Source organism: Perissodus microlepis, chromosome 20 (assembly GCF_051167445.1).
Source record: "Perissodus microlepis isolate ML-2025 ecotype Zambia chromosome 20, ASM5116744v1, whole genome shotgun sequence".
Lineage (NCBI taxonomy): Eukaryota > Metazoa > Chordata > Actinopteri > Cichliformes > Cichlidae > Perissodus > Perissodus microlepis.
In genome coordinates, this window is record NC_140480.1 from 23,035,178 (window position 1) to 23,052,351 (window position 17,174).

Sequence of the window (17,174 nt, forward strand, 5' to 3'; positions counted from 1 at the left end):
CTGAATTGAAGATTATCTTTTATCTTTTATTATCTTTTAAACTGTATATATTTCTCCTGTGTGTATTTACTCTTAGTTTTTAACAACTGCACAGAGACACCTTTTTCATAGCTTCAATGATTATTGCAAAACTTTATACACAAAATATTTAAGCTGCATTCACAGAACCACGCAGTGTTGTCAAATCAACACACAATCAGGCGAAATCACTCCACTAAGCTCGTATTGCTCACTGCTTCAAAAAAAAAAAAAAAATTAAAGACAAGTCTTTCCAAAGTCATTCTACAAAAGATGAAAAAATATGAAGTTAAAATAGAGATGAACTAATTTTCATGTTCAAGAAACCAGTTTGAGATGATCTGAGCGTTGCAACGTGGTGTGTTGCTGGAAGCAGCACTCAGGAGATGGATACACTGTTGACATAAAGTAATGGACATGGTCATCAACAACACTCAGGTAGGTTGTGGTGTATAAACACTGAGTTGGTACTATAATGTGCTCAAAGTGTGACAAAAATATCCCCCACACCATTACACTAGAATTAACCTGAACAGCTAATACAAGGCAGGATGGATGGTTTCATGCTGCTTATGCCATATTATAACGCTACCACCCAAATATCACAGCAGAAATTAAGATTTATAAAACCAGACAAGTTTTTTTTTCTAACCATCTGTTGCCTAGTTTTTGAAGGTGTAGCCTCAGTTTCCTGTTCTTAGCTGACATTAACTGGCCCTTACGGGTTTCATCATACCAGAAGCAATGAGTGTGAATAATTTAAAGTTATTGTGTTGACTTTTGTTGTAACTTCTGCTTCCAGTAGTTAGTCTTACAACAAATGAACTGTTGTGTAGACTGTGTTTTAGTGTGTTTAAAGGTTATAAGGCAAAATATAAGTTTTGGCCAAAAGAGTGATTGGTTTAAAAGGTTAACATTTTAGCAATAATGTAGCTTAGGCGTTCTTGCAAAAACTACAATTACCATCACTCTTTGGTCGCTTGGCTAGCGATCTTCCTACGTCATCAAAACGCGTCTCTGTTAGTGTGCTTTTTTGGCTACAGGCACGCGCAGTCTGTTAAATGGTAATTTGTAAATATAAAAAAGGTTAAGATGCCTATGAAAGGAAGGTTTCCGATCAGGAGGACCCTGGAATATCTCCAGAAGGGCGACATCATCTTCAAAAACAGAGTGAAGATTATGACAGTGAATTATAACACACACGGCGAGCTCAGCGACGGAGCAAGGTCAGAGCATCGACTAGGAAATAGACGAGCAGAAATTTCAGCTCATTTTATACACTTAAAAAAAGTCAACTCTTTTTGAGCCACGCTGTTGTTGAGATCTCACGTGTCTCATGTTTTATTAACCTGAGCCAATAAACACGTGGATCAGGGGAGACATCCTTTATAACTACTCTGACAGTATGCTCATATGCATCACTGTGAAAAGTACCGTGTTTTTTCAAGTCCTGTTTATCCCTTTGAATTGTTGTAAATGTCAGAAAAATGGTGAAAGATCCAAATCCTTTTTTTACATTAAGGTTTTAAAATTCAATTCAGTCACAACAACAGTTGCCTCAAGGGCTGGTGTCATGCAGGTTTTAGATCTCACCCTGGGTCAGCACACCTGAATCAAATGATTTGTTCATTACCAGGCCTCTGGAGAACTTCAAGACATGTTGAGGAGGTAATTAAGTCACTTAAATCAGCTGTCTTGGATCAAGGACACATCTAAAACCTGCAGTACACTGGCCCTTGAGGGCTGGAGTTGGACACCCCTGCTTTAGGACAACTCCATAATAACGAATTACGATAGCTGAGCTTAGAATGCATGAACTACTTTTTCAGCATTACTTTGAGAGAGGACGTTTTTAACTTTAGAGATATTGTTTAAATGCAAGACAGCAGTCTTACATATTTGTTTTGCATTAATTCAACTTTGTGTTAAAGTTTACTATATACAGGTTTTCCAGAAACACTTAAAAAACAAAAAAACAGCATGATTGCCTTTTTTTAATGCAGAAAGCTATAACACTGTAATGATCTAAATGTAGCTAAATTGTCTTCTCTCTGTGTTTTGCAGAAAGTTTGTGTTCTTCAATATTCCTCAGATTCAGTACAAAAACCCGTGGGTCCAAATTATGATGTTCAAAAACATGACGCCGTCATCCTTCCTGAAGTTCTACCTGGGTGTGTAGCTTTACGTGTTGTTGTGTAGCGTTGATACGAAATACTGGAGAAATTAAACTGGGCTTAGATTGATCTTCTTTTGTGTTTTTGTCCAGACGACGGGGAACAAGTAATGGTGGATGTGGAGGGGAAGGACCACAAACGGATTGCTCAACATGTTAAGAAGATTTTGGGCAAATCAGAGTAAGATATACAAGGATTTTTTTAAAGTGTGAATCGTCTTTTATGAAACAGAAACAAATAGTTTAAAAAAATACCTTCCATAACTTTTCTTAATCCCTTTTTTCCTGAACTCAGTGGCAAACCACTGAGGAGGATTTATAAGAAGTTGTGAACCACGTTGCTTAGATGATCTGTCTGAATTAACACTGTGATGTCTGCCTATTAAAACTAAAGTCCAGAAGATGGACTACAAAATGAGCATCTTACTTCATCCTGTGTTCCTATCTTGTTGTTTCATACAGCTAATACGAGAACCAACAGTAAAAAACTATGATTACATACTAAAGTTGGAATTTTAAAGAAAAACATACACCTGGATGTGACGCTAATAGAACTGTGGTGCACCTTAAATGCACTTTGATCATGTAGACTTTCTTTTATATGTAAATTCTTTTTACCTCGATCAGAAGCAGATCTTATTACAGCAGCATAATATTCATAATTCACCTGTGGGTTTAGCATTACCTTTCATTAAAGGTTCAAAACATATCATCAGGTTACAACATGAAATAGAATCACTGTTCATTAGCATTTAATGGTGACCTGCCACTTCCTTCCGATCCAGTGTATCCTCTCCTAAAGGAGGTAATAAAGGAAGCACTTAAGCACTTTTCCTTTGTATTTAGAAAAGTCAACCAGATCTTATTATGGCTGCCATGCAGATAATTCCAGGTTATTTGCCTCAGTTAGTAACCTTTTTAAGATAAATAGGCTATTCGAGCACACCTTTGGATGTCTGCATACGCTCACATCAGAACATATTTAGGTTTGCTTACTTTTGAGCTATTTTATAGTGTTTCAGAATTAACTTTGATTATATACAATTGATATTTCTCCCTGTAAGCTTACAACAAGTCAATACTCTGTAAAGAAAAATGTATTTATTTTTCCTTCCTAATGTCTATAAGAGGACAACCTCTCTGACTGCGAGGGATCTATGTTTGTACCTCCAAAATGAATCAGGCACATCTTGTGGTCTGTAATTATCCTTGGTGTGTGTAGATTTCCTTGAATGGATTATATATTGCTCATAAAGGCACATACCTGCATATTTAGGGTCCCACAGTTCACACTGCATGTTAGGATTAAAAAAAAAAAAAGTGAAAATGAGATCTGAATTCTGCAGAAATCTGTGATAAAACTGGTGAGTCAAAGAGTTGTCCACAGAGAGCCCACAGACCATCTGCAGAGTCCTGATGGTGGCAGTTCAGATGCTTCCCATCTAATCTGACAAAGATTGAAAGGATTTAACAAGAAAAATCAAGTAAACTGCCCAAATCCAGGTGTGCACAAGAAACCCCGAAGTTCTAAAGAGTAGAAATGAGATTTCAGCAAGATGGACTCAATTTCTAGTTTTACCATTTACTACTGTGCAGTGTCAAATGTCCTCTGTGTAAAAACTCTTCTCCAGCGAAGACCAGGCGATCTGTTCATATATTTATTTTACTCAACTCTCTCCACAGAGAGGTGCTACAAGCTGAAGCTCTGGCTAAGATGCAAGCCTCCAACCCCGCCAACTTTGGGCCAAAGAAGTACTGTCTGAGGGAGTGCATCTGTGAAGTGGAGGGCCAGGTGCCATGTCCTGGCACCACGCCGCTGCCTAAAGAGATGACGGGCAAATACAAGGCCCAGATGGCAGCGTCACAGGAGTAGAGTCTGAGAAGGACAGTGGACTTTTGTAGATTTACAGAACAATATTACGGGATTATGTGGCTTCATTTGGTGTTTATATAACTATATGAAAGGACTGGCACTCAACTGTGAAGCAGGAGGAACCAATCATCTGTCACAGTGAGACCTGTTGAAGACTTCGCATGGATGTATATGGGCTGACTGATGTGAGCATTTAAATAAAACCCATTTTTCTCATGTAGCTTTACTAACCAGCCTATTTTGTTCACACTATGTAAGTATTCACCATCAATGCTCACATGAAAAGTGGAAAAACAAAACCAAAATGCAATCACATTTTACTGCAGACAGTTTTATTAGTGCTGAGATGGAATTTCCTAACATTTCTAAATCGCTGTGTCCATTTCAAATATTTTCATTTAAATGCAGAGATGTTAAATTACTTTCAAAGATAAAGATCAGCAATTAACATTAATGAATCTCCTTGTGTTATTCACACTGTCAAAACATTAAGGGTGGTCACGTGCTTTGCTAAAAATTTTCTGCAGATGTTACAAACACAAAAAACTCTACGAGGAGACTGAAAGCACAAAAAGAGAGTCATGTTAGGACCGGCAGAGCAGCACTCAAGGTGATAATACTTGCTGGCATTCATGTAGTGTTAATATATGTTTGACCAAGAAAAAGAAATTAACCTAAGAATTTATTTAGACTTAACAAATGAATGACTTCCTTACACAATGGAACTTCAGTGAATTTTAGATGTTTTATTCACTTGTATATGCCTACAGTGTCCCTTGGCAAATAGTGTTTAGTACCTGCTGGGTGAACTGGTTGGATGAACTCTGAATGGACATTTCAGGTGAAACTAGTGATCAGATAACAAGCCGAACATACAGATCTTAGCTGTGATGTCTGACATGCCGGGCTACCAGCTGAACAACACACACATGCAGCCAAAATTCCTGTACTGTAACAAAAACAAAAAAACATCAGGTTGAGGAAGCCTTTTTTTTGGCTCCCTGTTATATAAGATGCAGCATATTTATTGGATGACATAGCAGGTGCAATAAACTGAAGATTTTGGAAATGAAAAAGTCGGGTTTGACACCTTCATTTAGTTTAAGAGTTAATTAACTGGCTGGCTGCAACAATTATAATTAAAATGTTTGCTAGTCAGTGTAACATTAAGCTACACTTTTTTTAGTGGCAGGCCACATACATGGTTTAATTCTGTGCAATGCATCTTTAACTACTCTTACAAATCTAATTGGTCCAGGCGTATTGACTAAAATTATAATTCAAACACTAATAGCAACTTTGTCAAATAATCTCTTTCCTTCAAACACTGGGCTCCCTAAATTTTGTAGTAAATGTTAAATTCCACTTCTTGTTTGATAATAACATGGTCATTTGGACTGTGAGTTATTTGTGGGAAAGTTAGATGTAAAATAATGTGCGCTTTAGCTCTTTACTAAGGGATAAATGAAAAGCAGGAAGTACAATTACCACAGAATGAAGCACCAATACAAGACTTCAAACATCAATGAAACAGATTTTACACATTAAAGTCTGCAAATTTAAGACATTTAAAGCCATTTCTCCAGATAGAACGGAGTAGTTTCTGAAAAAACTGTAGTTAGTCACCAACTACAAACCCAAATCTCAAGTTAAACTGTGCTTCATGTAGGCAGCAGGTTTTAATAAGGTAGAAGAAGCACTATGTGTGTTTCTGTAGTATCTTTCTTTTATCTGGGGGGGGGGGGTCATCACAGGTCTGCCAGTGCTATAGGAGTGCAGTGCTATGATAGGATGTGTGAGCTCATCTTTATAGCTTTGCAGCCATGGCAGCGTTTTGACTTTGTTCAGAGCTTCTACTGAAGAGCCAGATTCTACTCAGAGAACCATCTGACTGTCTCATTTAACATTCGTTAAAAGTGACATTGTTTTATCTTCATTTGTTCATGTTTGCATTTTTACAGCTGGGCAAAAAGCTGCAGACATGCCTAAACAAATTAACTTTTACTCACAGTGCTCTAAAATTGTACATGTGCATTAGATTTCAGCCCTTGGCCTAAACAGGCAAGGAAGCCTAAGAAGATGTTTGGAAATTCAGGAAATGACTACTGAAGTCTTGTATGTATTTTTGTTGTGGCATGAACTTCATTTGTGATACAGCAGACCTCACCCAAATTAAATTCTGTGGGCTCAGAAGTCGCATTAAGTGAGCTAACCTTGTGGGACTTGGTAAGTAGCAGGTGATCAGGAGGATTTTGAAGGAAATGTGTCAGTGCTTCTTATTCTTCTGCTCCTGGAGGGTTTTCTGTAGCTCTTTTAGGTTCTGTGTCAGAAGGTCAACCTCATCGAGACGCCCGCTGAGCTTTGCATCAAAGATGTAGGCCCTAATGTTGTCTATCTGCTGTAGCAGCAGCTCCTCCTCTATCATGTCCACATCCGGCAAGACCTCATCTTTGTCATCCCCGTCAAATGGGTTAGTCGAGACTTCTGGAGAATTTCCTGAAGCCTCTAGGAATGGGTTACCTTCATCTGTGTCATCATCCTCAAAGGGGTTGCGTGAAACAGTCTCAGCCGGTTTGTCCTCCTCTGCATCTTCATCTTCATCAAAGGGGTTGTATTCTTTCTTTCCGTTGGTTACCTCTTTGTGGTCCTTCTTGATGTCCTCAAAGAACGGATTGGATGGATCATCTTCGGTGGGTGTGGAATCATCCTCTTCAAAGGGGTTAAGGGAGGTGTTATTCTGGCCTTCACCGCCAGGAGGCGTTACATGGCCTCCTAAGCTTCTCAACCTTGGGGGAGACTCCTCCTGGCTTGTGAGAGCAGGGAATGCTCTAAAAGACGGAGGACTTCTTTCTGCCTTAGGAGTCAGCTCCTCTGCTGGTGTGTCCTCCTCTCCCTGGTGACCTCCAGTTGGAGTGATATCTAGAGACCGCTCCCATTTATAGGATGGCTCGGAGGAGTTGGTAGAGGAGAAAGAGCTCCATTGCTCTTTCTCCTCCCTTTCCCAGGTCTTCAAGCGATGCAGCTCCCCCTGCTGCAAACTCTCCTCTTGAGCAAGCTTTTCTGAGAGCGCAAGAGCAATACTGGTCTGCTGCTGGTCATACTCATCCTGCAGCTGGCGCAAGTTCTCCTCTAACATGGCCACTTCGTCTGTTCTCTGAGCCTCCCGAGCTTGACGAAGGAATGACTGAATGTTCTCGATCTGCTGCAGAAGGGGGTCTTCCAGTTCACCACGTGTGTGGACGGAGTCCGCGGAGGGAAGCCAACCACCAGCTTTGGTAATTCGTGGCTCTCTGGGGGCCTGGGGCAGCTCTCCATTGGCATTCACAGGTGGACGGCTTCTTTCCTGTCTCTCCTGCCTCCTCTTCAGAGCCTCCTGTGCTGCCTGTTGAGCAGGAATCACATGAAGGTTAACATATTTAGCCACATCTGTCCAGCGGAAAAAAAATAATAGTAACAACATACAGGAACACAATCGTACCAGTCTTTCTTGTTGCAGTCTCTTCTCTTGTTCCTGTTTCCTCTTTTCTTTCAGCTCTTCATATTTGTCCTTAGTGGGTAAAGACATCAGACCTAACAGCTTCTCCTGAAACAGAAGACACAAAGAATGGGCAGATTCATACAAATAAAGAATTCCAGGATGAAGATATGTTGCAGAAACAATGTGTAAATGTACTGTAATGCAATGATAAACGGAAACATGCTGCTCTTAAAAATTTCAGCCCCAGACAACATTACAGCACATATAGCATATTATATTTGTGGTACAACACATTATGGGCTATACACATTATAAATTTTTCTCTCAATGAAAAGCTTTGTTTACAACAGCAGACTTTCATCAGCTCAACATACAATATGATGACTGAAGCGGAAACAGATTTTACAGACTTGGCAGGTCGCTCATTATCAGTGAACTCCTGTAAAGTAATACTGATAAGAACATGGCAATAGGCAAAATGTGCTACAGGTCATGAACTGATTTTATATGGACTATCCCTTTAAGATTACAGTAAAAACACTGATGGAGTTAAATAATTTCTGGTATATGATAGTCATACTACAGAGAACCTTGTTACTCTTATTTCTAGCGACTGCTATCTTGGAGCATTGAATGATTCAAAGTTTGAAATAACTTTTAGTTATCTTATATTGGGCCATGTCAGTGCAGCCAAGCCATTTTAGCTCCATGCCCCTTCAGGCCAACTTTCTTCTGATTGGTTTACTCATTCAAACAGAAGGTTTGAGCAGAAGATGGTTGGGTTTTCTATGTCCACTTTGACCACATGAGAGATAATCAAACTAAGCATAATATAGAGCCAAGAGGAGAAACTGTGTTTAGAGCAGCCTGAAGACGGAGCTTTTGTGCTCATAGAGATCACTTCTACATTCTTGGACCTCATTATTTCAAATTTTATTATAAGCCTGCAGTTAATTAATTTTCCTGCAGTTTAGCTGCTGGCTAAAGTACAGGAAAGTGGTCATTCCTCCAGAATTTCATTACAAGGAAGGATGAAGAAACATTGTGTTTCTTCATCCATCCTTGAAATTTCCCCTTGTGGGACTAATAAAGGTATATCAAATCAAATCAAATCAAATTGTGTTTTTATGTATGAGTGGAAGTTGTCCTGACCTGGACAAACAGTGTGGCGGTATAGCGGATCATTTTCTGTAGCTGGAGCACCTTCGGATGTGGTTGTGGATCATCCTTCAGTCCTAGTGTTAAGATCTTCTTACTAAAAAGAAAAGAAGCCAATTTAATCTTTAATAATGGCATAGTGGGCAAACATGACAAAAGTTTTATTTTGAAGCTGTCAGTCATGACTGCCATATACCTCAGAGCATCGATGAGTTCATAGTATTTCTGGACTTCCAGTCTTAACCCACCAGCAGTGTCAAGATTGTAAGTGGTTTCTCCAGCACTATAAAAGTGTACAGATGACAGCAAGTACTAAAACCATCTCTCCAAACTGAAAAATAAGCAGCTGTTATAAGAAAGTATGAAGAAGTACTTTTTAAATGTGGCTTACTTGAGAGACTCAGCCATTCGGATATACTCTGGAGCCTTTTCATCCACCTTCTCCATGCACATCCTCAGCCTCTGTCAGGAAGACAAATTCAAAGCAAGTAAACAACAGGAAGCTCCACAAGAAACACATTAAATGACAGGAAGGATAGAACAAAGCAAACTCGAGAGGTTGCAAAACAATTCTTAGAATCGACCGCAATGCAAATGGGAACAGATAAAGAACCTGATCGTCACATTAGGAATTAAAGTGATAAACTAACCTCATAAAGTTTCACTATATCTGGCACATGGTCCTTCTCTTCTAACTTCTGCTGTCTCTTCAGAAGTGTGTCCATACAGTGGTGACAGCAGCGAATCTTCTCGTCATCCTTTTCCTCCAGCATGGAGGTTACACTGCTCAAACTGCTGATGCTGCCTCTCCTAGAGCCCATCCCGCTGCTGCCACCTCCCGCTGGTGGAGACTGGGACTGACTGGGACTTCCGGGTACACACAGTGCTTCTCGAGTCCCAGCGATAAGCTTCTCTGTTGAAGGTTAAATAAAAAAGACATGCAGCATTATGACACTTATAGAGAGACTTTTGAGATCTGACAGTTTTCTGTATTTCCCAAGTATTTGTTCATGCTTACGGGCCAGGGGTAAGGGAACAAACTCCATGCACTTCCTACACATGATGGACCCGCAGAGGCGACAGTGGTGCCGTCTGTTACGTATGTTGAACTTGTTTCCGCAGTCGGGACAAAATGGTACGTCTGAATCATTCACCCATGACACTACAGACTTCTCAATGGCTACAAAGAGGGATACATTTTTATTATTTAAAATATTTTATGAAGCACAGTTACATATGTGTTATAATGAAAACTCTAACCTCTGATCTTAGCAGCATCTGAGTTGGCTCTGTCAAATGATGTCAGCTAAAACATCATAGTTTATGGTAAATGAGCTGCAAATTTATTTCCAGCAACAGAAGAAAATAAATTGTCTGAATGAGGTAATGTAAGCAAACCTTTTCCAGTCTAATGATGAGCTTGTTGACCTCAATGACATAATGATCTATCCTGGCTGCCCGGTGCTTTTTAAACAAGTCCAGATGACTTCTGGTTACTCCTAAAAAGCAAAAGAAAAATATTTTTTTTAGTGTCTTGCATTAACAAATATTGTTGGTTAGCAGTGCTACAGATGACAGTTTTTGCAGTCTCACCCAATTCCTGAGGCTCCCACATGTATGGGTCCACTCCACCATAGTAGAAGGACTCATAACTGCCAGTATCCGGTCTGTCGTCCCCATCCCTCTTCAGCAGTTTATCTTTGGCTTTCTTTGCTTTCTGAACCAAACCTGAAAACAGTGAGACAATACGTACAATGAAACAGTGCGTAAATGTATCCTGAAACTGTGATTCTTACGCTGATCCAGAGTTAATATTTATAATGACCACATTTTCAGTTTATTCATCCATCTTTCAACATGTGATTGTTGTTATCATGTTTTTCTATTTTCAAGTTCATTACAGTACTATTAATATGCAAATGAAGCCAACCTGCACATGCATCCTTCTGGCCTTTTCATAATTCAATCATATTCCTATTATGTAGAAAGTTGCAGCAGCCAACACGGACTGCAAATTCATCCTGACAGCAATTTCCTATAATCCAGTACAGCAGTATTCTTATATTCAATTGCACTGTTTATACTTCTCCTTTTATATGTAAATTGTGTGTGTATATATATCCCCTATAAGCCACATGATCAGACTCTAGATATTTTTTTCTACTATTGGCTCTGTATGATGTAAATGTGATGTACTTAATATGTTCATCTGCAGCACACAGCTCCTGTAGTGACCATATAAGACTCATCCACACTCTTAGGGAAATCTAAGCTTAAATTCTTCACTTCTAACAAAGGATAAACTTCTAGCTGACCCAAGACCCAGTATAAGATAAACAAGAATACGTTTAACTTGTGACTAGTCACACTAGCAGGGTCCACAAATAAAAATACTAAACTTAAAATGAATAATAATAGGTTTCCTTTCAAAAGCCCTTTTTTCCCCCAGACTAGACAGTACACTGTATGATTTTGTGTCTTTAGAATACAACAGGAGTAAATTAGCCCTGTAGCCAAAGAGTAAAACACAGAATCTGCTACTAACTTTTTAGCTGTCCCCGAACATGGCGGTCATCTCCAGAGTGCTCCTCTTCATAGTGGTCTTGGAGTTGGTAGAATGACTGGAGGTCCTTTAGGCACAGTGGGCAAAGAAAACCCTCCTTTACTTCACCTGTGCCCTCAAAGGGGGGCGGGTAGCTGGAGGCCATGACAACAAGTGTCAGTGCTGCTGCAGAGGGGGTGCAAAGTGGCACGTTCTGACTTCGGTCCACATCTCATGGGGTGTGCAACCTACCCCACAGTAGCTCCATAATGCCTGAGAAAATCCCAGGATACTGAGGAATGAGAGAAGTACACTGAGGCCACATACAATACTGAACAAAAGACTTGAGCCACCGATCATTTCTTTATATTTGCAATGCAAAAACGTAGTTTGTACAATTCTAACAAGCTTGTAAGTCCATATTTGTTACGACCAGATTTATTCTTCAATACAGGATGAACTCTCTTAGGCAAACGCTCTTTTAATTTTTTTGGTCATCTTCGGGAATTTTTCTCCACGCCTCTTAAAAGAAATTCAAGGCTCTTCTTTGTATGATGGCTGTCTTTTGTTCTATTCTCTGTCAAAATTACCCCCACACTGCTTCAACACGGTTAACGTCCAAGTTCTTCAGAGGCAAATCCACGACTGATAGTGTGACAGTGTGTGTTTTTCTATCCAGGTATGCTTTTACTGCATTAGAGGTGTGTGTTTGGGATCACTGTCATGTTGAAAAATGAACCCACTGCCAATCACACGCTTTCCAGATTCTATTGCATGGTGGCTCAGAATCTGGTGATGCTTTTTTGAGTTCACGATTCATTCAATTTTGCCAACGTCCCCAACACAGCTGGCTGAAATGCAGCCCATAATCATGGTTGTAGACACTATTATACCTCTCCGTGGGGCTCCTCCATATAAAATAATGATTTGAATCAGAATCAGAACCAAAACCAAAACTGTTGGTCTGAGAAGAGAGAATGTTTGTATGCTTGAATGATCCATAAGTGTTGACTTAACTCAATTTTAAGCTGCTTAAAAAGCAAAAATACATTCCTCTGAGTATTGAACATCTTAAAAAAATTAATACATTAATTAATACTTACATTTAAGGTAATAATATTGATTAGAATACTATTATGCACATTCAGATAAATTACTATTACAACTGCATTATAATAGCTGAACTTAGCTTAAGTCGATCCACGCATTTAGCGGAAAAAAACGCTTAACTGGACGGGAAGTATTAGGTTCCCTAGCTGCATACCAGAGGTGTTTTACTAAGTGATAGCTGGATACGAGCCATGAAAGGACTTACCTTTATTGTTTATTATTTAGGCTAACTTTGGGCGCCGTTATACCACACAGAGGATGTGGCGTTAGCAGGAGAAAGCTAGCAGCTGCTCTCGCCTTCTTTTGCAATCGTTTCTCCCCTCTCGCTGTTCAAAAACGCGACATTAACAAACTTCCAACTGCACAAAAGCAAACAAATGCCTACTGACTATTGGACGCGATGAAAAAAAATCTGCACTTAGCCTACAAATGAGCCCGACAGTAGCTGTGTTGTTGACAGTTAGAGTTTTCACTGACAGAAGAACAACAGCAGCGCCAGCAGCCCTGCCTGGTCATGTGACTGACATCCAGTCGGTATGGAAGGAGAGGAGGGACAAAACCTGATTTTGCGGTTGGCGCTCCATCAGGTAACTTCTCCGCAATGTAAGTACATATTTGTTATATCCAACTTTTGGTTGTCTGTCTTTTGTGCAAACCTGCACTGCTACCGTAAATAAACCATTTTTTAACTCTAACAACAGGTTGTCATTCCCGATGGAGGGTGATGGGAAAAACTCAAGGCTGGATAACTAAGGGTGTGTTTTTTTTGTGGTTGGGATGTGTGGTTGGGTTTGGCCAGCTTCATTAACTGCAACTACGAGCCTTAAGGTGAATCCAGCTGTACTGTGTAACCCTAGAACCTTTATTTGATCCAGTTTCAGTTTGTATAAGCTACAGGTCCCTAGTTTTATCCTACAGCCTTTTTTCACTCGTTAAAACACAGTTTAAAGGCTACTTGGACTGTGCACTTAGCTGACTGGCATTTATTGACAAGAGGGTACGAAGCAATCCACGGAGAATAGGTGAATAGTATGGACTCCCATCTCAGTTTCGACCTGTCTCATGGGCTTCACAAAATGATATATTGTGCAAATATTAATTTTTGATTTTCTTTTTCAAGAGAACATTATTTAATATTCTTTTTAAGCATTTATAACATTTTTTTTAAAAGAAATAATAATTTATTTAGTTAAATTACTTATTATCACTGTTGGCACCAAGAGCACAGCCTGTCCTGGTGGCTCACAAGCCGTTTTATTGGAAGGGCTCATAGACAAAAAGTGATGCAAACACTAATAGAATCTATCTATCTATCTATCTATCTATCTATCTATCTATCTATCTATCTATCTATCTATCTATCTATCTATCTATCTATCTATCTATCTATCTATCTCTGTGTGTGTGTGTGTGTGTGTGTGTGTGTGTAGCTCATTATATAATAAACATTATATAATAAACACTTTGCCAGTCCACTGGCACTTGGCTATTCTGCTAGAGTTGTGAGTGTTCGGCGAAACATCTCCAATATTAGGTCTCCATCGTTAACTCACATGCTTGATGAATAATTTGCATATTGATCAGGCTGGTGGACAGCTGCTCCCAAGGCTCTGATGGAATGAGCCTAATTAAGCTGGGGAGTGGATATCTGACACACTCTGTCTGTTACTGAACTGCATAAATCATTCTCTAAGAGGCTTAGGCAGGGTGACTACTTTGGACTACATACTAATTAGGCTTGTGTTGAATCAACAGTTTAATGGTGCACCATGAAGCATTGCATTTACTGGAACTAAAGCAAACCATACGTTTTTACCAATGCGTTTATTGTCCAACAAAAACATTGGTGGTTGACTTTAAGGCAATGGCAGCTTTTAATTTATAACATTAGCTTCAAATTACGTAAACCATGCAGTAATGTAGAAAAATAAGCAGTGACACAATTTATTTGCTGTGATATTCATTATATTTTACATGAGTAGAAAATAATGAAACGCTAATCGAACAGTGGAGGGAGCTTTTATGTGTAAACATAGACACTTTAATTTGATCTTAACACAAGCTGAACTGACGAGCGCCTGTTGCCTCACAGAGGCAACATCGCTAAAACCATCTGACTAATGTTTTAATCATCTGCCTCAATGTATAAATAATCTCATGTTATTTATGTCGATAGCTATTAAAAGATCAACATATGGCACAAACTCTTCTGAAAAAACAAAACAAAAACGTCTGTACAGCTATATAGTTATTCCAAAGTTTGGATGGCAATTACGCATGAGCTCTCCAAGAAAATGTCAGACAAATGGCTTGCGGTAATGATGTCTCAAATGTCTTCAAAAGAACAAGCGGTGGCACAAAAGGTTTAATGATCTTTTTTTCATTTTTTATAATTCATTGTGGTCATTTAATTTATACATTTATTTGTTTACAACACAGCGAAATACGCACTCCTGTCTAATCTACTCTCCATCCACTAAATCCTCATCCGGTGCAAACCTTTTACCCGGGTGTTGTCTCTTCTCCTCGGCGTGGCCCTTGTTAACGTTGTCTAAAAAGTCGAGCAGCAGGCTGGTCTTGCTGCAGCTCGCAGGGTCCAAAACGTCACACGGACTGTTTGTGCCTAAATCCGGACTCGAGTTATCCCAAAACCGTTTCCCAGGGTGCTGACGCTTTTCCATCTCAGCGAGGTCTTCTTCTCCATCCGCGTCCGCATCCCCGTCACTGTCGCCGTCCTCATCCTCTAGAAGACGCTTACCTGGGTGCTGGCGTTTGCTGTGCAGCACCAGGTAACGCTTGCCTGGGTGTTGCCGTTTTGAAAGTTCACTGAGCAGGAGGATGGGGTTGTCAGAACTGTGACCCGCCGTGGAGCGCTTTCCCGGGTGCTGCCTTTTCTGCAGCTCTAGGAAAGAGTGCGTTTCATCTTCGCGCTTGCCCGGGTGCTGTCTCTTTTGAACATCAAAGTACTGTTCATCCTCGTCCTCTTCTCTCCTTCCTGGGTGCTGCCGCTTCTCCAAATCATCACTATATCTCTTACCAGGGTGCTGTCGTTTTGTCACCCATTCTGGCTGAGAGTAATAGCCGTCTGGAAGAAAACAAGAGAGGAAAGTGGCTCTTAAATGTTTCAGAAGTCACTGATAAAAACCCGGTTTCTCTCTACCGCGTGCGCAGATAGTCGAAAACCTGTTTCTTTGATTATTTATTTATTTATTTTTAATTATAAAGGAGACATATTCTCTTGCATTGCCGATGTTAACTGTTTAGCAATTACTTAAACAAAATGTCTCCAAATGATACCTGAAAAGTGCGCACGAAACTGTAAACTACTGAGAATGTGCTGCAACTTTCAGGTACATCTAAGATATACCCGAAGTATCAGTATCGTATGAAATAAGATTTTATGACATTTTCTTAACTCAGAAAATAACATATGTTTTACGCACCATTTCTTCCGTCTTCATCCTGCAGCTTTTTGAGAATGGACCGTAACAGGAGAGTCTCTGCTCTCTCTAAAATAATGTCGTCTATGGTCTTTCGGTCAGTCTCATCCTCAGCAGACATGCTCTGTCCTCCAGACACCATCAAGTTGCAGACCGTTAGAGATGCAAGGATAAGCAGACATGTCGACTTCATGGTAATTTAGTTTTTCGTCTGAAACAGATCACGGCAGATAGGAAATATTAAACAGAAACAATATTAGTCTACTCTGCGCCACTGTATTTAAGTCAATTTTGGGACCAGACGTTTCGTTTTTGAATATAATTTTTTAAGTACAATTTTTATTTTTATTTTTTATCTTGAGAAATCCAGTTTTAGCAAAGCTGCTAACCAAGCCTTTGAGGCTTTGGGATCGCAGCAGCTTTGAAGATTGGTTTTTACAAAGAAATCTAAGAGAACTCTAAAGTCTCACCAAATAAATATGAATAAAACATGATGCATGAGATCTATCCAGATCAATTAAAGAGCAACCCTTAACCAGCAGACATATTTACATTTCCAATGAGATTAGTCTAAAAGCCTCACCTGGTAAAATATTGTCCTTTCCCCAGTTTCTGGCACTACCGGCAGTGATAATAGTTGCTTTCAGTCGCTTGCAGCAGTTGGTGACCTTAGAGGCCAAGTCTAGAGGTATGAGCAGATAACTTTCCGTCCCGGCATTTATACGAAACGGTCACTGTCGTCACACCAACACTGGAGTAATTTTTCAGAATCCTTCGTCCCTACTGATGTCACCAAGTCGTGCGCAACTGGATGTGGTGAATGATCGGCCAATAGGAGCTTTTGCTCAATATCTATCTATCTATCTATCTATCTATCTATCTATCTATCTATCTATCTATCTATCTGTGTGTGTGTGTGTGTGTGTGTGTGTGTGTGTGTGTGTGTGTGTGTGTGTGTGTTCAGTGAAATGTAAACAAAAGCAACAACAACAACAACAAAAAACAAACAATGACAGACTGACAGAAGGCAGGATTTATGTGAGATTTATGTGATGAATATATGAAAAAAAGAACAACTTTATTTTTAAAAGTTGCAAAATTCATTTGAGTGTAATGCACTAGTTTATAATATATATATGTCTCTGTGTGTATTCCGTGCTTTTTTCATTTTATTTTAGTATGTACTGTTTTTACTGCTTCTGTTAGATGATTACATAAACGGTCAGTATCTTATCATAAAATGTGGACATCTCCCATGGTGTGCCAACGAGGGCTGTAGCGTGATGTGGGCTATTCATGCTTTTCTTAAATACCCTTAGGTCATGGGGCTCAGGAGGGTGGGATCACCCCATCTGGTTCTTCTGAGCACATACTGTATAGCC

At 39.6% G+C, this 17,174-nt stretch overlaps 3 protein-coding genes across 4 annotated transcripts; 1 reads left to right on the plus strand and 2 right to left on the minus strand.

Annotated features, from left to right (window-relative positions):
- The first annotated feature begins 1,005 nt into the window (after window positions 1-1,005).
- Window positions 1,006-4,284, plus strand: mrps25 (mitochondrial ribosomal protein S25). Its single transcript, XM_084915944.1, has 4 exons — window positions 1,006-1,244; window positions 2,083-2,189; window positions 2,285-2,372; window positions 3,875-4,284. The coding sequence occupies exons 1-4, from the start codon at window positions 1,111-1,113 to the stop codon at window positions 4,062-4,064; spliced, it is 519 nt and encodes a 172-aa protein (XP_084772070.1). The 5' UTR covers window positions 1,006-1,110; the 3' UTR covers window positions 4,065-4,284.
- A 1,501-nt stretch (window positions 4,285-5,785) lies between these two features.
- Window positions 5,786-12,882, minus strand: rbsn (rabenosyn, RAB effector). 2 transcript variants are annotated; one of them, XM_084915910.1, is made up of 12 exons: window positions 12,558-12,882; window positions 11,246-11,515; window positions 10,294-10,428; window positions 10,099-10,199; window positions 9,961-10,006; window positions 9,719-9,880; window positions 9,351-9,613; window positions 9,092-9,162; window positions 8,897-8,983; window positions 8,695-8,797; window positions 7,543-7,647; window positions 5,786-7,446 (listed from the first exon to the last, which is right to left on the minus strand). In XM_084915910.1, exons 2-12 carry the CDS (start codon window positions 11,406-11,408, stop codon window positions 6,331-6,333), a joined length of 2,352 nt encoding a protein of 783 aa, XP_084772036.1. In that variant the 5' UTR covers window positions 11,409-11,515; window positions 12,558-12,882; the 3' UTR covers window positions 5,786-6,330. The 2 variants fall into 2 exon arrangements, with proteins under 2 accessions (XP_084772036.1, XP_084772035.1); XM_084915909.1 differs by having other exon boundaries at window positions 11,246-11,534.
- Window positions 12,883-14,157: 1,275 nt separating this feature from the next.
- trh (thyrotropin-releasing hormone) lies at window positions 14,158-16,467 on the minus strand. The gene is made up of 3 exons (XM_084915941.1): window positions 16,376-16,467; window positions 15,796-16,003; window positions 14,158-15,437 (listed from the first exon to the last, which is right to left on the minus strand). The coding sequence occupies exons 2-3, from the start codon at window positions 15,983-15,985 to the stop codon at window positions 14,815-14,817; spliced, it is 813 nt and encodes a 270-aa protein (XP_084772067.1). The 5' UTR covers window positions 15,986-16,003; window positions 16,376-16,467; the 3' UTR covers window positions 14,158-14,814.
- Between the last annotated feature and the right edge of the window lie 707 nt (window positions 16,468-17,174).

Excerpts from the sequence above, each read along its gene's own strand:
- mrps25 (XM_084915944.1), top strand. The coding sequence starts at position 1,111 with ATGCCTATGAAAGGAAGGTTTCCGATCAGGAGGACCCTGGAATATCTC. Across the intron at positions 1,245-2,082 it reads GAGCTCAGCGACGGAGCAAG|AAAGTTTGTGTTCTTCAATA; the intron begins GTCAGAGCATCG and ends TGTGTTTTGCAG. Across the intron at positions 2,373-3,874 it reads AAGATTTTGGGCAAATCAGA|AGAGGTGCTACAAGCTGAAG; the intron begins GTAAGATATACA and ends CTCTCTCCACAG.
- trh (XM_084915941.1), bottom strand. The coding sequence starts at position 15,985 with ATGAAGTCGACATGTCTGCTTATCCTTGCATCTCTAACGGTCTGCAAC. Across the intron at positions 15,438-15,795 it reads GGATGAAGACGGAAGAAATG|ACGGCTATTACTCTCAGCCA; the intron begins GTGCGTAAAACA and ends GTTTTCTTCCAG.
- rbsn (XM_084915910.1), bottom strand. The coding sequence starts at position 11,408 with ATGGCCTCCAGCTACCCGCCCCCCTTTGAGGGCACAGGTGAAGTAAAG. Across the intron at positions 9,614-9,718 it reads TGTTCCCTTACCCCTGGCCC|AGAAGCTTATCGCTGGGACT; the intron begins GTAAGCATGAAC and ends AACCTTCAACAG. Across the intron at positions 8,798-8,896 it reads GAACTCATCGATGCTCTGAG|TAAGAAGATCTTAACACTAG; the intron begins GTATATGGCAGT and ends TTTTCTTTTTAG.